Here is a 24946-nt window from a genome sequence, read left to right as displayed (position 1 = left end):
TTCAAAAAAGTGTCATCATTCTGTTGTGTGCAAAGAAATGAACATCAGCAGATGACGGCCTCAGAACTTCCCATATTGGTCGGGCTGTAATCAGAGTGCTGGGTTGGTTTGAATGACTGGAGGTAGCTCCTCCATTTTATACACAAGGTACAGCTATCATTGAGCTGCTGTAAACAAGCTGTTCTGACAGGTGATCATCATGTTTCACACCTCCTGTACCTGTAGTGACAGTGTTGGTCAGGGCTGTGGGACTGGGTCTGAGAAGTCAGGACTGCTGTGTAACTGTCAGTGTGGGGATTGACCGGCCATTTGCTGGTAGATTGTTGTCTGTAGTTGGTGCATTCAGCACAAAACCAGCCAATGAGCTCATTTGGCTGATGAGCAGGTTAAAGCGGTTTGTTTAAATTCTCCTGCCAGCTGGTAGCTGGAGGTTTCCTCTGCATCACGTAGACATGTGCTCCATGACAGACACAACTGGGTTTTACTGCTACTGGAGATGATTGAAAGTATGTTAAATAAAATTCATTTCCAAATCCTTGTTTTTAACCTTCACACACACACATCGGCACGTGTGTTTTCTAGGCTGTATTATTTTAGCTTGCACCGGCCGGGCAACACTCAAGACATGATGGTTCAGCACATTTTTTTTTTAGTAGTCCATATGGTTCCTCTTGCTTGCAGACCGTCCTGTGTTCAACACACATTTTGATATTTGCAAAAAATAAAATAGATTAGTACTGTAACTTCAGCATGATTAACATAATCACTTTATATGAGAGGTCTTTTCTCTGGTGTTTTCCTGCGTATCCTAACATTTTCCAGCGTTCTATGTGTTGAATGTAGCCCGGCTGTGCTTATTTCCAGGTATACTGTATTAAAGCTAATATTGTAGCTTCCTCTGTTAGCGGACCCGGGTTAGCTAGTTCAAATCCCCTGTCTCTGAACTGTTTGCTTCGGGTGGCCTGCTGCTGCTTTGAGAACCGATCTTGAAGAGAGAATTTCACTCTGAAAATATTTTTCCTTAATTATATTTTTCTATTCCCAGTGGACATTTGTGGTCTTTTCCGCTTCGCCCGCCTCGTGTCACCACCCTTCGACAGCTATTTTTAAATATTTACCCTTTTTCCACAGAATTTGATTAATATTTTAATGAGCTCTAACCCTTGGTAATACATGATGGAAGACGTGTTCACAGCCCCAACAAGCGACCACAGAGTGTGTAAGCATATCAAAATTCTCACAGTACCTCTGAGGCTGAATTACAGGTCAGTACGTGAGAATAATTTTTGCTTTTTGGCTCAGCTGTAAATACAGTTTTTAGCATTTGCAGTCAAACATCTGACGCTAAGCTAGCTGTGATAATTGCCTACGCTGTTGTTAAGCATCTCTAGCCCAGGTCTAATCCTACCCTTTCTTCTTGTCTGTTTTTTCTGGCCTGTGGGACGCTCGAGTTTCTTCACTGTGTACGTCAGTATTATGACTGAAACCTCAACTGCCCTTCGTCACACTTCTCCATTGGCAGGAAGGGATTGAATTAGCTGTACCCGGGTCTCCTGGTTAGATTTTCTATCTTGTCTCAGAAACTTTTCTCTGTATTTAGCGTATTAGCTTGTGTTGTCTTGTTGCTTGTATATTGGTTTTCCTTGGAATGTCACTGTCATTGCTGATCTTCCTTTGATTGTCTGTTTTGGACAATAAAGGTTTTTCGTTTTCATAACTGTTTGTACTGTGGTGTAATTTTTGTTTTGAATGGTACACAGTGGGGAAGATAAAATCTCCACAGCTATGAGAGCTTTGTGAGATAGTCAACACCAATGTTGGCCTTTATTTTGTGTTGCCAGTGGGTCCGTTTCTGTATTGACAAAATGAGTTTTCAAAACAAGTATCACATTATTAAAAACCACCTTTATAGTTGGCATCAACATGGTATAAGTCTCGAACATAACCTGAATGTTTACAACCCAGAATGTACTCTATTTTTCTGAGTACAGCCAAAACCTGTGATCTGTCCCTACAATACCCATAATGGCTAAGGTAGGCTAAGGTAGGCTAAGGCTCAGTTTATACAGACAGACCCAGTTAAAATGAACAAATAGCCACATCTGATAGCCGTGCTTTCTGCTATTAAACACCAGAGAGGCAACTCAACTAACACCCAAAGACGTTTTTAATAATAGAAAAGATGAGGTTTGAGAAATTTTTGAATACCAACAAGCACAAATGGGCATTTATAAAAAGTAAACACTTAACAACCACAACAACAAATAGAGGCTTGTTCCATCAGTGGTAGTGACAGACACGTCTGCAGGATATAAGATGGGATTTTGGTATAACCCATTTAATTCCACTGCATGTCTTCGCTATACAAGGGGCACAGGTAGTACAGCAGTTTTTTTTGTTTTTTTTTAGTACAAGTACTGTTCACCTACTACCACTACTACTACTGCTTAAAAAAAACCCAACAACAAACAAACAAACACTGAGTTACTGTATTAAAAACTGAATGTGTTCTGACTACACATGGAGTAAAAGTATTTATTAGCATGTTCTTCTGACTATGCTAATCCCTGAGAAACTAAATTTACTATTATTAGTAACATGACTTCCCCTACTACCTTTGAATAGACGTCTTTCCCAACCACAATATAGAACACTACATTTAGGTAAACTTTGTTGCCATTTCCTTTGCAGTAATAATTTCATCAGAATCTCTATGCCGTTCTCTTTCTGCACAACCACCAGAGGGTGACATGCTAACTTAAAACAACTCAAACACAAACTTGCCTTCACTTTTGAGAAATGTTAGAATTTGAATTTATCAGTCTGTTCAAATCTGACAGTTTTACTGAGTCAGTTCAATGTGTATTTGTGGCATCTGACTTACACTTCCATACCCATCAATCTTTGAACATTAATAGCTTAACGACTTAACTCCACTGTTGTCTATATTTATCCCATGTGTTTCAGACCTGCCAAGAGTGACAGCAGGCTTTAGTCCTGTTTTGAATTTCAGCTTCAACTTCAGCTACGGTTGAAACACAGATTACCACCATCTTGTTTGAACTAGACAATAGGATTTTTGCAGCCTCACAGACAAATAGGTGTGTTGTAAAACATAAAAACATAAAAACATATTAAAAGGCACAGTTGAAATCCACATGCTATCATGCATCCTTTTAGTACACGGGGGGAAAAAGTAATTCCTCAGTCAGTTCATCAGTGTATAACAAATTGTTTGTTTCAGTCAGTTCAGTCTGTGGTGTTGGGACGGTGTGGCTTCAACAATCCAACAGCCCACTTTCTTTAATGAGTGATCAGGTATGCACAGGTGTGAAAACTGGTGAAGCTCCAGGCTCCTTGTCCACCAAATTCTTCATATTCTTTCTCCCATCTCCAATCACTTTCCGTGTCACATGATGGAAGATGACATATCATCATCTGGTCATCTTTCTCAAAGACCATATATCCACCATGACTTATAACACTGGCTTTATTTTGATTTTACTTTTTATTATTACTAACAAATACTCTGAGGACACCAAAATTATATTCTACTAACAAGTGATGCCACATTGTGATATAGCTTATATAGACAAAATGTTACATTTTTCAACTATTTTTCTAAGTCAGTTAACTGGCACCAGCAACCTTTCTTTTGTGGCTCAGTCACTGTAGTGTCTATGATTGGCTAAATTAGCCGACAGTCAGGGACCAGCCTGATGGCTTCTTTAATATTTTCAAGTCTCTTTGGCAACTGAGAGCAGGATTTTGCATAGAAGACTTCATTAAATTCTGGTCCAAAGTCCTCTATCGACTGTTGTTTTAGCGGCCTAGATTTACCTCAGTGTTATGTAAACATAAGAGTTGGATTCAAGTCCTTTCCCAGTGTAGAAAATGTTTATAGTGAAGAATGGAGAGCAACACATCCTGGAGTAAAGGTTGTCCTATCATCAACATAATCAGGTTAATAATTCCTTTCAGGGAACTCCTTTTTCTTCTGTCTTGACTTCCTCTCCAGCCATCCACCAATTCTTTTAAAAAACATCACCATCCGAGATATCTGTTTGGGTGTTTGAGGATTTAATGGTATTTTTTAAAATCTTCCTTTGACACCAGATAAAGAATTCCTGTGTTCCTTCATCGACAACTGCATCATTCCTCTTAAGGAATCTCTTTACTCTCCTTGCATTTTATAATGCCCAAAAAAACTCCTGTGAGAATATTCCTGGCTTGTCCACCTCCTCACTTCTTTTTATTTCTCTGTTTCTTGCTTGTTTTTTCTCCTGTCTGTGGCAGCCATGCCTCTTGTTCGCGCGAAGCCACCACAACACTATCATTGTCCCCGAAATTAAGCATGTACTCTGTAGCATCCAGTGGCCTTCCGTCCTCATCCGTTAGCCGGGAAAAGACTTCCTGGTACAAGGTGTTCAGTCGACGTTTCATTTCCTGCAGATTCCTCAGGGCGTCTTGTTTCTCTCGAAGCAGCCGCAAACGGTGGCGCCTCAAACCAGACACTTCATCCTCCAGTCCCAGCAGTACACCCATCTTCCTCTTCCTGCAGTTCTGGGCAGCTATCTTGTTCTTACCACGGCGTCGTATGTCCCTGATGAGGGCAAGCTGATCCTCGCCTAGCTGATAACTGGTCAGTAAGTCATTAAACTCGTCTACTGGCAGATTTACAATCAGCTCATTGGAAAAAGGGATCTTCAAGGCACGTGCACGTCGTTCATCTCTGCTCCACATTTTGGTCTCAGAGATGTGTCTGGAGGAGGAGTAGTGGTAATGCCTGCGGTTGTGATGTGGCTGGGAGGATTTGGTGTGTTTGGTGGGCATCTTTCCCAGGGATGGAGGGGAGGTGGAGGACCAGGGCTGGTTGTACGTGTGATCATGGCCGATATGCTCCAGCCACGGAAAGCCATTCAACAGTTTGCGATCACCATAGTTGGCAGAAAAAAGTTTAACATTTTCAGGAAACCCTCCTCCTACTGCTCCCATCTCCTCCTCTTCCAGCTCCTCCTGTTTTATTGTCACCTCCACTTCCATGTCCGAACTAACTAACCCTTCCTCAGCATCTTCATCTTCATCTTCGTAGTATGGACTTTCCACAGCTGACACACAAGATGAAGAGGTGGTTGATGAAGAGGAGGAAGAAGAGGAATAATAAGAGGTCTCTGAGGCAGTTGGAGAAGCAGGGCTGTGGCTGAAGTCCAGGGAAAGACCAGAGTCGGAATCTGCCTCCTCCTCACCATCTAGGAGAAGGGAAGATGAAAAGTCAAGGTAAGTTCTACAGTTTTATAGTAAGGACTTGAATTTAGCATTAGTGTGCTCTTGAAAAAGAAGGTACACAGATGTAGAAAAATACTTATATATATACTTATATTAAAAATACGTATTTAATTACCTTGTTGATGGCTTCTTGGTTCACGTGGATCTTCTGTGACTGAGACTGAGTGGTCATCATCTCTGCCAGTGTCCCGTTTGGCTACTTCACAGTCCAGGTAGCCCTCCTCTTCAAGCCTGGCTGCCATCTCCGGACTGAATCCTTCCTCCAGAGCCATGTCAAACAATTTCATCTCATCTAAGATGGCAGCATCCACTAGGAGGTCACTAAGTGGGCTAGGGAGACCATCGTCATCCCCAACATCCTCCTTGTCAACCAGAAAGACACTGGAGGGAGATGTCAGAAGGTCTTCGGTCATATTATTACCCCCCAGAGATGCGGCAGAACTAGAAGGTGTTAAGTCACGCAAATGAAAATTAACATCAAAGCTAGCCGTGTCTTCAGGGTAGAGATCGTACTGTAAACCCGGACTGGCTTCCATGTTATCTACAATATCTTGTGCCAGCAGGTTTATGTTTAGGGTACTTGAGTTATCTTCAGCATTTTGTCCCATGCAGAAATCTTCTGAAGGATCCTCTCCCAAGAGATCCATGTGATCTGGAGGGCTGTGCAAGGTATTCATGTTTGAGTTTTTCAAAATGTCCCTTGTGTTTAAGGCTGAACTGTGGTCATCCAACTCTGCACTGGGGATGAGGGGAAGCAGGGCTGGCTCTAGCACTGACTGGCTTGGAGACTGCAACAAACCTAGAGAGAAAGGAAGGGCACTGTTGAAAAGTATGAAGAATTTTGGAAATGCAACAGCACTTTTGGTATATTCATTAATGGAAAATTCAGAAAATAAGAAAAACAAGATTGTTTACTGTCTATTTTCCAAGGGGTCACTTGGGATCATTTTTGAAGACGTTGATAAAAAAAAATCTCAACACAAAGTTTAGCTTACTCTTAAAGATATATTACATTATATTATTATATTATCATTATTATAAGTTTTCAACCACACCTTGTGGTTGTTCAGTAAATGGAGTCTCATTTGTTATGAAAATAGTTTCGATCTTATCACATGGCCAATGTACAGAATTTTGGTGGTGAAGTGATGATGACTAAGCCAGCTTCAAATGACAAATGATCAACTCCATCCATTGAGGAAGGCTATGAGTGTGGTCAACAGCTTCAGAAACAAGTTAGTTTGACAATTTTGTTGTCATGAATCAATCATTAAGCTCAATTGTTGAGTTTTTGAAGTGTAAGAATACTGGCCATGAATTCTTACACCAAACTTCAACTTTTGAATTGAATTACCGTGCTGCACTGGAGTCTCCATTAGAGGGACCTCCTGATCAACGTCTGTTATGCCGTTGTCAAGGCTGTTACAGTTTTGGTGCAGAGCTGCAGACCCAACACCCCAAGGGGTCCCAGATGGTCTTGAATCTGGGGCGTGGTCAAATGATGTCATCATGTCATCATCAACATCTGTGTTCTGGAGAGGAAGGATACAAAACTGATCTAAATTCACTGCATCTTGGCTTATTCATCTCAGCATCTTATTCTTTTTTGCTAAATGGGATTTCATCTACTTTCATCCTCCCAGTTACCTCAGGTTCCATGATAGCGAATAGGTCCTGCCAGCAGAGCTCCAGGTCCAAAGAGGGGTTATTAGAGAGGATGATGGGGGACAGCAGGGGATTTCTGCCTGGTGGGTGACGTTCCAGCTCTCCACTTCTACTGCCAACATCACTTAACTGAGCGACAAGAAAGAACGACCATTTTAAGTACTGTTAAAGTTCAAAGGAGGACACAAGAGAACTTAAGGCTATGGTAATACCTCTTGTTCCTCTGTAAATGGAAAGGTTTCATCCAACAGCCTCAAACACTCCTCGAAGGAGAAAGAAGTCTGAAAATAGGGAGAGAGGAGAAATAAACAGACAGGGAGGTTTAGAGAGAAAAGGCTACAATAAAGACACTGGTTTCAGTTTTTATTTGGCATGCTAGCAGCATGGCTCAGAGGATGGCACTATTGGTCTGTCTATCGGTTGGGCAGTCCATCGCTCCAGACTAAAATAGCTCAACTACTGTGAATAGATTGGAATTCTGAACAGAAATGTGTGGTCCAGAGGGTCAATCCTACTGAACTTGGTGATCCCCTGACTCTCTCTCTAGTGCCACTAGCAGGTTGATAATTTTGGCTTTTTGTGAAATATCTCAAGAACTATTAAATGAATAACCATGATATTTAGCATAGAGGATGAATCCTAATGATGGCGGTGATCCCTTTCCTTTAGTGAGGTTTACAGCATGGCTGTATGCTGTTAATCGTGTCCCTATTCATCCTGTGGGGAACATGATGTCGGTTATCAAATTAATGGCAATCCATCCAGTAGTTAATGAGACATTTCATTCAAAACCACAAATGTCAACCTGAGGAAGGTGCTACAGGGAGAGTTGGGGGATAACTACAGTTATAAAGATCCATCCTCTGAGGATCTTGAATATACTGTATGTATCAAATTTCATTGCAATCCATTCAATAGTTGAAGAGATATTTTAGTTGGGTCCAAAATAGTGGCCCACATAAACTCACTGCCATTGTGACATTGGTGACCAGTGTACTCTTTTATGCTGCAGTCTGCTGGGCCGGCAGCATGTCCCACATGAACACAAGGAGACTGGACAAGCTGGTTAAAAAGGCTGGGTCTGTGCTTGGCAGGAGTCTGGACTCACTCAGGACTGTTGTGGAGAGATGCATGCAATGTGAGATGGAGGCCATCTTGGACAATACCAACCATCCTCTCCACAACATTCTGGCAGGACAGAGAAGCAGCTAAAGGTGCAGCAAATGTCTCATCTCACTGCGCTGCAGAACAGAGAGGTTCAGGAGATCCTTTGTTCCCACTCCCATCAGCCAAAGGAAGTGGACTAATCTTATTATTATTGTTTATTTATTATCAACTGTTTTTTATTATTATTGTTATAATTATTATTAATTTTGTTGTTGTTATTATTACCAAATATGAGCTAATGGACATGAATTTCTATCTATCTATCTATTGCCATCTCTCGAGTCATGCTGCTAGAATGGGAATGGGGCTACTTTGAAACCTGTTCTTCTTCTTGTTAGTATAAAAGTTAAATTCTGATACAAATGCTGGATCTCTAGAGGAGTCATTTCTGTTTAATTGTTTAACATTTAATGATGACAAAACACTTTCCCATCACAATCAGATTAAGACCAGCTGTGAACATTATTGGTAAGTGTTTGGCTGTTATCCAGAAGCTTCCTCTAGGGAATGTCCCTTTACCAAGAAGTAGTTTCAGTGTGACCCACATGTGGTGGCATGAGCGGGATGGCTTCTAAAAAATTCATGCATTTGTCAAAATCAATCTCTCTCTCTCTCTCTCTCTCTCTCTCTCTCTCTCTCTCTCTCTTCTTCTCTCTTCTCTCTCTCTCTCTCTCTCTCTCTCTCTCTCTCTCTCTCTCTCTCTCACGGCTTTCTTTCTTCAATTTCATTCTAAGAAATGTCTGTCTACTCTTTCCATCTTCACTGGATCCTTACACAAATCAGACACGTCTCACCTCTGACCTTTGACCAGGAGTGGTATGTGAGAAAAGTGGATCCTGGGTAGCAGATCTGCCCTAAAAACAAGAGACAGTGATGCGACTTACGCGACCCACGTTTGATAATTTTTAATGCCGCTATGAAATATGTCAGAAGGTGAACTGAAATAAGCTAATGGTCCGCAGTTATTTCATCTTCATCTGTTACGCACACATGCATAGCTATACGTGTTAGAAAGCACACTCTTGGTGTAACATGCACCCTGGGGTGCAGCTGCTATAGTGTGTCATTCATGATTTCTTATTCTGCTGAGCTGGCTCTGGTCCAGCGTTTAAAGATGAAGCATCAGGCTCTGATTTCAAGCATGAAAGACGCTCTGATCACCTAAGCTAACACACACACAACTTTAAACATATACGCATATACGTATGTCAAAAAAAAGTAGATAGCCTACTGGTTGTGAGAAATTTTGGTTAATAGTCCGGTCAGCAACTCAGACTCTACAACTTTGCATTGCTAATGGTCTACTACAAACAGCTTAGGCTGATATGCTCATTCAGTTAAAGTGATGTTCACTAACTTCTTCCTGTTGCCATTCCTCGCAACCATTAGCTAATGTTTTCATATAATATAACCAGGTGACTACTTTGCATTCTTGCTCTTGCTCATGAAGGACAAACAACACAACACTTCTGTCTACAACACTTAAGGCCTCAGTGTGCTTAAACCATAGTGCTCGTCAGATTGTCTAACAGCATCTGAAACCCCCTTTCCGAAGTCTGAATTTATTTACCATGCACAACTGTGTGTGTGCAGAGATGTACAAGTAGTCAGGGTTTGAACTTCTCTCAAGCTCTCTTTGAAGTCTTCACACACTGCATCGTCACTATAAAGATGAGTTAAGGATGCTGTTACACTTTTGGACAGAGCTTGAGGAGCAGGTGAGATGCAGCTAGAGAGAGGCGACGATGACCTGGTTCATTTCAAGCAAACTGAGACCTTTAACCTGATATGTCAAATTAGTGACAAATTAGTGAGTGTCTGGCAACTGATCCCTGCCAGAAAGTTTTGGGGCACACACAGTACCAGTCATTTCATTTGAATGGGAAAGTGTGTTTTGACTGGTACTGTAATTCCCCATAAAACAGCCAAATTTCATTTTTACACTTTTGCATTTGTAGAGATTAAACAAATAAGATATCACATGTGAATTAGTGAGTTTGCGAGATGGTATTTTGTTGATTTTTAGTACTTTCTGACACAGCCAGTTCTGTTTCCAGTTTTTTTATGTAAATCTACAGTAACCAGCTGCTAGCTCCAGCTGAATATTTGTCAAAATTTTATTATCTTCAAAGTAGAAAGCACAAAAATAAATAATGTGTAATTTTATTGTCACTGTGCCATTAAAATAAACGTTACTTACCGGGTCTTCTTCATTCCGAGTCAGTTCTCTGTTAGTACGGCCGTAGGAACCTCCTGGTCGTCCTCCTCCCTCTGTCCAACTGTAAAACTGCTGCATCCTGGCCAGGTTGTCCTCTTCATCCTCCTCTTCTTGTCCCCTCTCATTTAGAGCACCGCGTCCTGGTGTTCCTTCCTGGTTGCAGAGACAAAAATGACAAATGATCAGGTAAGAGACACCACTGCGCCTTAACAGTGGGTTAACATATTATGTTCACTACTGAACAAGCTCTGGAGACAAGCCAGCTCCTAAAGCATTGATTCCACTGGGTCCTAAATCCAGGACATTCTGCATGTAAAGCAGAAGTAATAACCACTACAATATGGAACCTCATTTAGAGGTGCAGTAATTGTTTTTTTGTATGATTGGTTTTGGTCAGGTACCTTTTAGTCTTATTGTAATTCCATTCAGCCTTCAAGGCAACCAAAGGAATGACACCGAGATCTAACATAAAAAATTATGAAAGAGTAACACGCCACCACGCTAACTACTAGAGTGTACAACACTGTAGTTATGTCTTCGGTATCACCAGTCTGTATGTAAAGAACGTAAAGGCTCCAATTTTACCCAGAGACAGACAGCCAGGCTTAGAATAGCTTTAACCTTCTTCTGACATGGCTGGGGGTTTACAGACAAACCCAGGGACTCGCAGCAGCTGGCAAGTAAGGACACGTATGTAGTATGTAGCTGTATGTAACATACAGTACAGAGTCTATGCCACTCTCCCAATACACATATTAAGAATGCAACTGAATGCCAAATTTATCAGACTAATAATCCTTAATAATCCCACTGATTCCCCACAAAAAAAATCATTATAGCATTTTACCTTTATCTGCAAGAGTCCAAAAAGTACTTAAATGTAGAGAAATGACACATTAGTCATGAAGTCATGTCATGAAACTGTGGAAGCTCAGGACAGTTGACTCTCAGGCGCCACCCTACGTAACTTGACAAGGATTGGATGATGAGTCGTTGAGAAGTCTTTACTGACTTTGACATTTACCATCACTGATTCTTGATTATGTAAAAACAAAGACACGCCCCTTGAGCAGGTGTACACTACCTCCTAAAAACAGCACATGTGGAAGAAACCGTCAGATGGGCTCCAGGACTAAAAGGTGCCATGCAAATTACATGAGGGCAGAAAATGAGCCAAAAGAACCCAAACTATACAAGTACAGACTGCAGTGCACAACATGAATATTATGGGGAAAAAAAAGAGTATGATACAAGTCTCAAAGAATCACAAATAGTATTGACCCAGTTTCTTGACACTGATCGATCTCGACACATGAAAGTGTTGCTACTGACTAATGACCCAAACTCAAACTTCATATACAACTTGAACTCTGATGTTTATGAGATGATGAACACCAACTGTCCTATAATATAATATATTATTTATTAGAATACTAATTTCATTAAATTACCTGAATAATTTTCAGGTGAGCAAAAGAGGTCGTAGGGATACAGATGGCGGCTCAACTAAACCAACACTGATTAAAAGAGTGTGTGAGAGTTACTTGCAGTGACAGTAGTGTGCTCTGTGATTGTAGCGGCGGTCTGAGCCAGCCCGCAGCCAGCTCAAACAGAACAGATGATATGTGAATGTCGAATACGTAGAGCTTTGATATCTGGCCTCTAAGCTCTGACCTCGTCACTCCCCACAACAAGCATCAAGCTCAGCACAGCAGGGAGTGAGGAGTGGTGATACTAACTTACCCCCCATAGAGGACCATGGGCACGGAGCCTGGTGAGGACTTTGAAACACTATATGAACAGCAGCAGGAAGAGCCAATGACAGCGAAGCTTTCAGGTGAAAAGAGTGAGTAGAGCTCTGATGGCTTAAGTACACTGCCATGATGACATGGGTGCGGATCTACAGTCCTGTTCAGACCTGGTATTAACTTGTATAAATGTTCCACATGCACAGCCGATTCCTATCAGTCTATCTAGGATTATTTTTCCAATAACACAGCAGTGAGCAAAACTACATATGTTCAGGTCCATTATTACACACTGTACATTTCAACATTCACTTCATGTCTCATCTAGAGTGGCAAATTACAAAAGTAAGTGAAGCCTTTGTGTTCATGTATAATTCTGTCTTAAATCATGGTTAGACCTTCATCCGAGTTACAATAATGAACAAACACAATATATTTTAACTAATAACACAAATCGTTGTATTGATCTTGTCCGTATTGAAACGTCATTCAAACATTTATAGTATAGCTGGAAAAAGTATGTGAAGTTCTCAGCTAATCGCAGTGAATAAAAGCTAACTGGAGTCAGTAGTCATCGAACCTCAGTTAGACAAACTGTCTTTAAATGGAGATGATTCAGTTCTGTGGATACTCACCCTCGAAGTGCAGGCGTCTAAGCTAAGATGTCTCCAAAAGCTCAATGTAGGATAATCAGTGAGGTAAAAAAAAAAAGAAGCCCAGAGTAACAGCTAAAGACTTAAAAGAATCATTGGAGCTAGAAATAATCTATGGTTCATGAGTTTACCAAAAAAACTAAATGATGGTACGTGGTTGTATGAACCATGGTGTCCATGGCAGGATACAACAGAGGAAGCTGCTGCGCTCCAAAAATATCTGTGTTCCTGAAGTTCACCAAAGAGCACCTTGACTCTCCACAATGCTTCTGGGAAAATGTTTTGTGGACTGATGAAACTGAGGTTGAATTGTTTGGGAGGAACACATAACTTGAAAGCATCATCCCAGCAATGAGGTACAGTGGAGGGAGCATCATGATCTGGGGCAGATTTGCTGCCCCTGGACCCGGACAGCTCCACATCATGGAGGGGAAAATTTATTCTCAAGTTTATCAAGGTCTCTACAGAATAATGTCTGGGTGTCTGTCCACCTGCTGAAGCTCAGGAGAAGTAAATCTACTAGACAATGAAAATCCACCATCTGCAGTGGCCCAGTCAGACCTTCATCCAGGAGAGAAGCTGTGGAATGAGCTGAAGGGAGCCGCTCACAACAGACATCCTAAGAGCTTGTTTCAGCTCTATTCGTGGCAAAGGAGGTTCGATCAGTTATTAAATCCAAGGGTCTGCTTACTTTTTCCACCAACACTGTGCAACAAAGACACAAACTATTACAACTGTTTGTGTGATATAAGCTCAGGGACACTGTGTTTGTATAAACTTGTGACGTAGATGAAGATCAGATTTATTTTACTGCCACTGTATGAAGCTGATACCTCTTGGCACAAGCATGATTTCCCGTTTACCTTTCCTGTACCTCTGCTGGATATGGAAGCACACGTTTGCACCTCATGCATTTGTGCACATTTGTTTACATGCATGCTTTCTGCCTCTTTGCATCTCTGTGTGTGTGTGTGTGTGTGTGTGTGTGTGTGTGTGTGTGTAGATGCAGTAAACAGGAGGGGATTGCAAAACTGAAGAATGTAAATGTGTGTCAGGACGCAGTGGGCCAGTGATCAGGTTTCAAAACAAGCCAGTCGGTCACAAGGCCAGGAGGAAGCTAGTTCAGTGTTTTGTGCATGTGTGTGACTGTATGTGTGTTTGTGTGTATGAGTGCCATTTGATACATGAGGGGAATTCAAAAACACTGTTATATTCACTTTCAGTTGGAGGGTGAGAGAGGGTGGTAGTCCGCCATGTACTTAGATCTCTATGTGCTATGTCAAATCTGTAAAGTCCTGTGAGGGTGTATTTGTTTGTGTGTGTGGGTGTATGTGTATGTATGTATGTATGTGTGTGTGTGTGTGTGTGTGTGTGTGTGTGTTCATTCCCATTAAGATCATATGTTTCTTCTCTGCTCACCATCACAGAATATGCTTTTTCTCCTTTCAGAACTTTAGGACATATCTTCCATTTTTCTTTGTCTTTGTCCTTTTTCAGAACAAATATTAGAAAAATACTGTTCTAAGCTTTAAGCTCTTATTGTCTCTAAAACGTGACATAACAGTGGAAAGAGCTGCACAACTCCCAAGGGCCAAAGATGACATCATCAATATGCTTTTGTCTGGAAAAGTCCAAAATATTCAGTTTCCTACCACAGAAGAGTAAAAAAGCAGCATACTCTTCTGTCAATCAACTAATCAATCAATTAATTAATCAATTCTGTCAGCTCCAGTAGCTTCACATTCAAAGTGACAAACTGGTCTCCAGTTGTCAGTACTATTTGGAATTGAATGGGAGCCCGAGACAACTGGTTAATACAAATTCTAATTTGAAAGTTTCTGTCATCATGGTGCATGAATGTACTAAACACTTAAACACTGTCAGAATTCATATTAAAGGGATTGGAAACATAACAATGGGGAAAAACTAATCATGTGGAATGAAATACACTGATTTAAACAACAGAAAATATATATTTTTTGTTTTTTTAGTCCTAGATTTCATAGTTACAGTAGAGCAACCAGGGGTGCATGTACCACAGGGGGGGTACATGAAAAGACTTTGGAGAAGCTCAACTAATTCTGAGAATCTGAAATTATAATTTGGTTAAAAAAAAACAAAAAAAAAACTGTTGTGTTTCGAAGGAAAATGAACACACAAATAGGATAACAAGTTGGTCTAAGTCTAATCTTTGGTGTAGTTATTGTCACAATAATCAGCCCAAGCTGTGATGAGGTGACTGCACAGGACACAGCTCTCACCAACCAGAGCCACTTACAACACCTGAACACCATCAGCTGCAACTGAGAGCTATGAAAAGTAATTAGCAAGCGAGCGTAGCAGGCAAAATAAACAGCTAAAAGTAATGAATCTTTAGTCTTTAAGCTAACCAGCTGCTGGCTGTAGCTTCATATTTAACATACAGACATAAGAGTGTTAGCAATGTCAACATCTAACTCTACCACACAGTATAAAAGTGTATTTACCAAGATGGAAAATAATTCCTTTAACATGTTTAGACCTGAAGAAACTAAAACACAAAATGATCTAAAAAATATGTGGATGAATTCCCCCCCATCTGCTTTATTAATGCCCGTATATTTATATATAATGTTGCTGACATGAACCAAAAACTTTCACCAACTCTGTCTAAACTAAGAATAGTGACTCTTCTGTAAACACAGACAGTAAATTGCCGCCTGTTGCTCTGCTTGACACTGCCTGCATGATACATGACTGTGTGTGTGTGTGTGTGTGTGTGTGTGTGTGTGTGTGTGTGTGTGTGTGTGTCCAGACTCAACACGTAGGCCAGTATCTGGGTTATTTATATATGGTCCAAACCTGTGTTGTGTCTGCGTGCATGTTATGCAGTCACAGTTTAGTGTGTGTGATTCTACATGAAGTGATGGAACGTGTTTATTTGGCTGTTGTTAAAGATGATGGATCATTGTGGCCTCTGGAATTAACAACAGTGTAAAGACCTGCAGAAATATTTGCATGGATCTTCTTGGAATAATAATTCCTGCTTAAATCCTAGACACCAAAGTATAACTCCTGCTTCAGTCTGTAGACTGTAAGCCTGAGGCTTACAGTCCCTGCGTACATGATGAGTTCTACAGTTTATTTTCAACATGTCAGTATCTGAACTGAAAGATCTGACAGTCTTTTATAACTAGAGCAGCAGTCCTGTAAACAAATGTGAATGTATGTGCTTGAATTTGTTTTATAGGTCAAAGCTTGACCAGACATGTCTGAGGTGTGGCCATTAATAAATGGAGCTCATAGTTCATGCAAGCAGGAACATGAAGTCAGCGATGCCATCCAGATCACTTACATTACCTACTGTAGCCCATATGTTATTTGACTTAAAGGGGAGATTTGTGGCAGAGTAGAGTAGAATAGAATTTCTGGAAAATTGTCTTTGTCTCACAATAACATAAAAAACAGCAGAAAAGGGAACAATTAAAATAAGAACCAAATAAAACACGTGTGAACGAGATATCAGGGTTAAGAATCTCAATCTGAGAAAATAAAGGATGACACCTATCTGTTGGGGCGTTTAGAGCTTTATCTCTTGTCCTGGCAGTACACAGCTCATTCAGCTTCACCTGGGGCCTCCAAATTATGTAGCTAGCAACGTCAACTATTCTAGGAAGCTTATTCCTCAGCCTGCAATTCAAATGACCAAACCGTGAAGTCAAGTGGAACGTTAAAGCACTCTCAGGGATCTGCACCGAATGACTGACTCACTCAGAAAACTGTTATGTACTAAGAAGATGAAGCTATTGTGTGTAGTTCTTAAAAATATAATAATTTGTATTTTCAGAGAAGTTCAATTGCAGACCAAGACTGCACCAAGCCATTAGATACAACAAGCTCCGTTTTTAAATCTGCTTGGCTCAAACAATCATTTCTTTAGTCTTGTCTCCTTTCCTCAGGGAATAATTCAGTGTCACCGCTGCAATAGGTAACGTTCATTAAGACATCCTCTCAGTTCTTTTAACACCCGAGTCCTGTTGATTGGGAAGATTCTCACAGTTTTTGTCTTACACTACATTTTCTCTTTTCATTCCTCAAAAAACACTTACTACTACTACTTTGGTGACAGGCCTCACTCATTTCACTGGTGCCTTGTACTTAGGCAAAGGGTCTGATCTCCCAGGGGGCCGTTCTGCAAACAGCCTTAGAGGTATAAAGGGATGTTTCCAAAGCAACGATCAAGAGTGCGGGTAAGGTGAGCTGGACAGTCTACATTTTGCTGAAAGGTTGGTAAAAATCCATATAAGTTATACATATTAAATTGTAGGAGAATAAAAACAGGTTGAACTGCAGAACAAGAGAGGGGATCAGTCTCTCTGCTGCAACATCATTAGTGAGAATAAGAGGGATTTGTCCAAACTCTCACAGATGATAGAAAGGTCTAAAAGAGACAGTCCAGGGTGCTCACTTGCTTGTGTAAGCCGAACTGTTTTGTCCTATTGATTTTTGCAGATCTATGTTCATCTCCGTCGATCTGATTGTTCTGTAGCCTCTTTGTAGCTGTGTGTGATCTTTGAGCCAAGTCTCTGTAAGACAGATGAGACTGCTCTGCCTGAATTCCCTGTCACATTCAGTGTGTTCATGTGTTCATCAGGTTTATTTTTGCTTTCTGAGCACACACTGGATAGCGTGTTGACAGGTAAAGGGAATCTGCAGCCATGTCTTTGGAGCCGTTCCCCCATGCCTCCTCTCCAGGCATGTTTGTTTCTTCTCTTTCACTGTCTTATGAGCCTCAGTTCACCACAGTCCTCTGGTGTACCTGGGCCTGAGACATCACCAACATGTGAGTGAAGAGACAACAGTGTGTGTAAAACAGGACGTCATGCTGACTCGTCCAACAGGAGTTTCCGGGCAGCAGAGGCATCATAAAGCAGAGAATAATCCACTGTCGTGCCAAGTTCATATAGTAAGTGCAGAGTTGGATGATTATTCTATTCAACATGTTCACATATCACACAGTTATTAGTCCCATTATTAATATGAAAATGTTAATTGGTGCAGCTTTAAAAAGATCATTTGTACTAACTCCATTTGGACTTACGCACAGTAAGAGTATGTGTGAAACTCTTCTTGTTCTTTCCTGTTCACATAATGCTTAACAAATGAGGTTGCTACTGACAACCACCAATAACTAAGTTACTGAAGTACAAGCACAATGAATTATTTTAAAGGTCCTGGACTCGCCGGCTGCTGTGTGTTTATTTAAAAGGTGTGTTCTCTCCAGCAGGTTTGATCAGCTGTACTGACTCTAATGCTTTATTTCCTTGATGAGGTCATCAGTGGTGAGGTCAGGTTTTCTGATGACTCATCTGACTCTGACTCATCATCTCACATGACATTACACTCTTGTCAAAAACAGCACACTTCTCCACAATGCTAACTGTTACATTTACATTTTACAAATGAATAATTAGTAAAATCTTCAGTTTATTCATAAACCTTTATACCTCTGTGGCATCATGTGTGTGTGTGTGTATTTTAGTGTATGACAAACAGACTGTTGTGTGGCTTTGGAAACTAATTTCAACTAGAAGCAACTACTTATTTTAGTACCATGATGAAGTCTGATGACTTTGGAGATCCCCTGACTTTTCATTTCTCACTCCACCCTACACACGTGGTTTCAAGTTAAATGTCAAAGTGCCAACAGCTGCAGTTCCTCTAATGACCACTACAGTCTGGCTCCAACAGTGAGTCAATCCCCACAGACTCCCATGTTAAAATGTCCAACTTTACAGCCGAAATAAACATGTTTACAGCCTGGTACAAAAACAGTTTTGGTCTCTACAGTTAATTCCCTCCTTCATGACAACTATAACTCACCCATTTACATTTTATTAAGACTTAAAGATATGTAGAATTGAGGGTGTGTCGCTTTGAGTGACAGGTGGGTGAGCGTATGCTTGCCACAAACCGGCATTGACCGATGTTTGGGCTCCACATACACCCCTCCTCTTGGACCATTTTTGGAGTTAGGTGGAGTCTGGCACTGCCAAGATGGCAACAGTGGGGCAGTTCACGGAACTTCAAAACTGCTCTTCAGAAACCTGTGGGTGACGCCACGGAGGCTACATCCATCTTTATTTATAGTCTATGTTTGTCACTGTGAGCATGTTAGCATGCAAGAATTAGCATTTAGCTCACATCCCTGCTGTGCCTCAGTGCAGCCTCTCAGAGCCACTAGTATAGCTGTAGTTTTATCATCTCATTCATTTACAGTCCAGACTGCAAGTGTTTGGACAGTTACACATTTTTTCTTCTTCAGGCTCTGAGCTCCAGCACATTCAATTAGAAATAAAAATATTGGACATTGGACCTTTTAACACATCCCTTCAATGTGTCGGTTTATACGCAGAAGTTCTTCAGTTCAAGACCTCGCAGAATCAATAACTTAACTTGGCTTGTCAATAATAGTTTGGAACCATCCCCCCCTGCACCTTCCAGATGTAACTTTCCAAAACCAACAATCTGACGTCCATGCCCACTTCACACAGTGATCAGCCCTGTGTTGGGTGATGAGAAAGCGGGCAGGATTTGAGCTATTGCTACTCCCCCTCTCTTTGCAGCCTATGCAGTGTCGTCAGTTGGAACAGCTATGAACGGTTTGTGGTTGGACAACTTGTATGAAACAGTGAACATGCTACATCCCTGGCATTTAGTTCCTAGTTTATTTTCAGAGCTCAGTTCCTCAGGCACCAGACTTCCTAGAACTTTCTGGTTGAAAAGGGAAATATGGCAGACCTTAATAATAATCCTATGAGATCTATGTTTTGTTTCAGTCATAAAATTTACAATTCCTAGAAATTAAAGAGAAGTGGGATTTGAGGGAAAATGTACACTGCTGTTGCTTAGAGCTAGTAGTTGTAGTCATTTAGTCTTGGCTAAAAGACTATTTAACATGATAAAAGATCCTCAATCATTTGCTCCCGCTCTGATGTTGCACAAGAACATTGGCGAGCATGAATCCTAAAAGTTATGAACCACAATGTGTGAATGAAACAGCTGTACCTCATTATCATGTAAAGCTCTGGGCTCCACAGATGGATCACGTCGCTCTCTCTCTACCGCAGCAGGAGCTCTCTCCAGCAGGGAGGGCTGGTCTGGACACTCCATGGGGAGAGGATCTGGCTCTCTCTGGACCAGCCAAGTCTCCAGCTCTGCATGAGGAACCTGTGGAGAAAGGTATGAAGCATTTTAAAAATTGGCACGTTTTTCTCATTGAGAAAAAATGCTTATTACATTCATTGTCCCTATAATAGCTCACATGCTTCATTTCTTTAAGGCTAGGAGGGAAAACAATTTAGAAACACAGACATGTAGCTTAAAACATTTTAATATGTGAACCTATGACAACCTTTTATCAGTAGACAATTGTGTTATTAATAACATGAGAAAGCAGATGCATTAGAGTCCTCAAAGGCCATTCAATAATTAGTTAGAGAGGAGGAGAAAACTGCTAGCTTTTATTCAATACAACATCTCAAACTGCAGGGAAGTGTGGCAAAAACAAATATCTCTACTTTCAGGAATAGTTCAGCATTTTGGCAAATGTGCTTATATGCTTTCTTCGCTGAGATTTGGATGAAAACATTACCATTTTTATATCTATGTGCTAAAGATGATTAGCTTAGCTTAGCATAAAGACTGGAAATGGGGCAACAGGGCTTCCTGGAGTCCTTTCATTTCCATTAGGTTGCCAGACAACCATCAGAGTGTTTGTTAACTTTGAGCAGAGCCAGTAACAGACTGAAGGAACAACTATTCTCAAGTGCCTAATACTATATAATATTCCTAATAAAATAAAAAGAAAGAAGCCAACAAAGGTGATGTCACTAAAGGATTAATTCAACATTTGGAAAATGTGTTGATTCAGTTTACTGCAGAGAAGTTATATAAGATTGATACCACTCTGCTGTCAGTATGTTACTTATGAAGCCACAGCCAGTAGCCCGTTAGTTTAGCTTAGCACAAAGACTAGAAACAGCTAGCATGGTTCTGTCCAAAGGTAACAAAATTCACATTCAAGTATGTCTAACGATCACAAACTAATATGTCATACCTTATTTGTTTAATTCATACAAAAGCTGCAGGGTAAAAATTAGCTTTAGAGGTGCTGGTAGGCAGATTTTGTTTCCCTGTTTCCAGGCTGAATGCTAAGCCAAGCTAACCAGGTGCTGGCTGTAGCTTCATATTAAACGGACAGATATGAAAATGTTCTCAAGAAGACGAGTATCCAAAATATCAAATTATTCCTTTCATCCTGAGACTCTGGAGGAGGAAAGACAGAAAACACCACATTTCTAAATTTGTGAGAGACTTGTGAAGCCTACGTTAAATAAAAGCTTTACATAGCAACAGTGAAACACCTAAAATTACCTTTGATTGGGAGTGTTGAGATAAAGATTTACATGTTTTCCTACCTGTACTCTGTCCAGAGAGCGGACCCAGCCTAGCAGCCTTCGTGCTGTGAAATACCCATCCAGGTCCACATTCTTGGGATGCAGGCCATGGCCGTCCTCCAGGCGGTTGCGGAGGTTGTGAAATTGCGTCTGGGTCACAGCCGAGGTCGGACCCAGGATCATCTCATGCCAGGAGGGAGGCAGGTAGGGCTCCAGTCCCACGTCGACCCTCACTCCACAGAGACTCAGCAGGATGGCCATCTGGATGAGGCCCTCTGTGAAGTATTTCTTTAGGTACAGCATGGTTTTAAGTATGTCAGAAGACATACAAAGAGGTCATGAGGTGGGATCCTGAAACCCAAAGGGTCTAGGGTTCAGTTCGGTTACCACCGCGATGAGTGTCTCTTCTGCTGTATTGTTCTTGGGCAAGGGGTAAAGCTTTGTCAGACACTGCTGTGTGATGACCTCCCTGTGGAAGGAGAGGGGCTAGAAAAAAAGAAATCCCCACACACACAGGGCCTAATGCAACAACAAAAAAATCTTTAAACTCTCATTTGTACTTAAAAATTAAAAAAAAAAAAAAATCCCAGTTGAAAAATTCTTAATTTTTATTTTTTATATTAAATTCTACTGTAAAATTGCTCAGCTAGGGAAGAATTAATAATGTACCCCTGAACAAGGCACTACACGGCTCCACTCTGTTAAAGTCGCTTAGTGTTCAATGGTAGTTTTGAAGGAGCTCTTTTCTTATTGGAGCTGACTGTGACAGAAAAAAATGTGAAACAATGTCTGGATGTGAAGGTTTCCCGTTCTCACAGGCTCATCCAAAACACGTCGGTCTTCATGGAGACTCCACAAACGTTTCTTCCTGTGGATAAAGACATTTGCTTCAGAGCAGAGAACTGACTACACAGGCCAAATATTACACAAAAGGGTTATTATAAGTATAACTCAGAATGTTAACATGGTTTAAACAGGCTATTTGTAAGTTTTCTCTGCTGCCAAACATGGTTTCTTGCCATGTGGAGGTGATTGTCGCCTGACATGAGCTTTGGTCATGGTTGCGTTCACAGGAAAGGGGACAGGAGGTTATAATATGTCCTCTGAGCAGTGCTACATGTTCAGGGCACTTTGGAGGCCAGAGTGAGTCTCTGTCAAAAAGTGAGCTTGTTGGTTAGCATGCTAACTTTAGAAAAAGAAAAGACATGATAGGGAGACAGCTGTTCGTAAGTAAAGGAATGAAGTTTGCTGAACTCGCTTGTCTTCTAGACTGGTAAGTAAACAGCTGCTAACGCTAATGTTAGCTATGTAGCAAAAGCAAAACTTACAAATAACATCTTTAATGTTTTGCACTAAGTATGGTTTTCTCTTAATCTGATCATTAGTTTCACATGTTTGACCAGCAGTCTAAAGATATTCAGTGTCTATCACAGAAAACAGGAAAGCAACAACTCTTCATGTTTGAGAAGTTTAAATTTAAGTTTAGAAAGATCACAAGATCATGAATAAGCAAATTTGTATTTTTACACTGTGGCTCTGCTACTTTTATTTAAGGATGTGCATCCTTGCTCCCATTGCTCCTGCTATTTCTTCAGCTACTGCTGCTACTACAACTATACTACTTTCCTGCAGCTGTTAGCCTACAGTTATCGCTAATATGACTGTTGCTGCTACAGTACAATGACACTGCCACCACTGTGCTAATGATAATAATAACAGCATTTCAGTTATCAGCTCTAATCTTCTATTGTCAGAGTGGCCTGACCTGCAGAAAGGGAGCAGTTAAGAGGTTTGACAGTTTGTGTGAGGAGATAAGGCAGATACACACACACACACACACACACACACACACACACACACACACACACACACACACACACCACTCTCAGAAACTTCGACCTACTTCTAGAAAGGGTTTGGTAACCACCTGCCTGCCCTGCTCTGCCTGCATTACTCACTGCAGCCACATGATGTAATTGCCAGTGTTTGCCTGGAAATAAAAACCTCTCCCTGTCTCCTCCCTCCTAACAGTCACTGGGTTTACTGTGGTAAAAGAAACTGCAAAAACGGTGGAAGTTTGAAACTTTTCAGCACCACTTCAACACCACACATTACATAAGACAAACTGTACAGAATATTCATATTTCTACAGTTCATCTGATCTGGTCAAGTGTTATCTTATACTGTGTGGTATTGAGGAAATGAGCACTGCTAAATGGTAACATCAGTCCAGGTGGATGCTACAGAGAGTATATGAGTCATTTATCCCAGAGAAAACTGGCTTTATTCGTGTAAATTGTTATGTACTGTTTGTAGTGTATGTTTTAATAAACTCTCAGATGGGCAAATGTCTACTACATGTGGTCAGCAGTGGTGCATGATGTGTTCAGATCCTTTACTTAAAGTAGGAGCACCACCACAGTGTTTCAATGCAAGTGAAAGTCTTATTTTGAAAATGTTATTCAAAGTACTGAAGTAACAAAATGTATGAAAGTAAAAAGTATGAAAAGTACTAAGTAGTAGTAATGATAGTGCAGAAAATTAACTCTTTACTATTATAGATTATCATAACTGATAGCATCTTCCTGTTGTAGCTGGTGGAGGAGGAGCTCATTTGAACTATTTTATATATCATCTGGTCAGTCTATAACAATGCATCATATACAAGCTTATCATATATTATGTATGCAAATGTATGTATTCCATTTGTAAAATTGGTTATTCACTGAAAAGTACAAGTGCAAGTAACATACTTCAAATGTATATTCCCATATTCTGTACATTCCACCACACGTGGTCCAGCACTGTACAATGCTCTATGTCTGAAGTTTATGCAGTTACTAGTATATTTGTCCAGTCCACCTAACCTGTCTATATAATTGTCGCTCTGTGTGGATCTTCTGTTATAGTTGTCATGTTTCCTGTTGTTGTCCTCGCTCTCTGTGTGTGACTTTACAGGAAATCTGCATCAGCCGGAGCAAGAAGTTACACAATGTTTTCATCATCTGATAGTGAACAGATAGTTAGGCTGTAACATACTTCTGACAGGGAAGCGACAGGAATATATTACACAACGATTGGAAGCAGAGAAAATACTGCTGTACGACACTTACAAAAAATACTAAAAGAAAATGATCAGTGTAAACTCTAAAGAAAACCAAGACAGACAATAACAGGAACATTACAGGACATTATAGAGACTCCAGTGACGATAACAGACTACAAAATCACTGTTGAGCAACCGCTCCTGAAAACAACAGGGTCACAGGAACTGATTTTATGTTATGATAAATAACAAAGCGCTTTTAGTCTAATTATTAATTCACCCCTGAGTTTTGAAGAATATTATAAGAATATAGGTGTGAGTCTTACCAGGTGTGGTTGTTCAGTGTCCAGCGGTGAATCAGAGTTGCAGACAGTAACACGTCCCGGCTTCAGTTTGTCTTCTGGGCTGAGCTGGACTGGAGGGTGGGACGCTTTTAAGTAGCACCCCGCGTGACGTAGGTAACTCCTCCTCCCTCCTGTGTGTGTGTGTGGGGGGGTGTTAGAAGAAGTGTGTTCTTGTTACTGCTGCTTTGAAAATATACATCAACTTTCCTTTTCCCTTCGTCTCCCACCTCACTTCCTTCCCTTTCCTCATCACTGATTGGCTCTTGTTTTCGCCCTTACTACCCCTCATTTACTTGATTGAGTTCGCCTGAGCACTACAAGGCTGTTTAAAAACTTCACTCTCATGCATTCATCCCTTTTCACCTTCTGCATGTGGTGGCA

At 40.8% G+C, this 24946-nt stretch overlaps 1 protein-coding gene across 3 annotated transcripts; it reads right to left on the bottom strand.

Moving 5' to 3' along the window:
* Window positions 1-2149: 2149 nt before the first annotated feature.
* On the bottom strand, window positions 2150-21737 carry LOC111227977 (nuclear factor erythroid 2-related factor 1-like). Of its 3 annotated transcripts, none has more exons than XM_022753739.1 (8): window positions 21185-21737; window positions 19785-19946; window positions 10319-10489; window positions 7164-7232; window positions 6934-7080; window positions 6641-6818; window positions 5402-6085; window positions 2150-5249 (listed from the first exon to the last, which is right to left on the bottom strand). In XM_022753739.1, exons 1-8 carry the CDS (start codon window positions 21500-21502, stop codon window positions 4243-4245), a joined length of 2736 nt encoding a protein of 911 aa, XP_022609460.1. In that variant the 5' UTR covers window positions 21503-21737; the 3' UTR covers window positions 2150-4242. The 3 variants fall into 3 exon arrangements, with proteins under 3 accessions (XP_022609460.1, XP_022609461.1, XP_022609462.1); XM_022753740.1 differs by having other exon boundaries at window positions 21197-21737; XM_022753741.1 differs by lacking the exon at window positions 7164-7232.
* Between the last annotated feature and the right edge of the window lie 3209 nt (window positions 21738-24946).

The sequence above is a fragment of the Seriola dumerili genome, unplaced genomic scaffold (assembly GCF_002260705.1).
Source record: "Seriola dumerili isolate Sdu_G_001 unplaced genomic scaffold, Sdu_1.0 BDQW01000192.1, whole genome shotgun sequence".
NCBI classification, from domain to species: domain Eukaryota; kingdom Metazoa; phylum Chordata; class Actinopteri; order Carangiformes; family Carangidae; genus Seriola; species Seriola dumerili.
The sequence above is the reverse complement of the archived record's forward strand: the minus strand, read 5'-3'. Positions and strand labels throughout refer to the sequence as shown.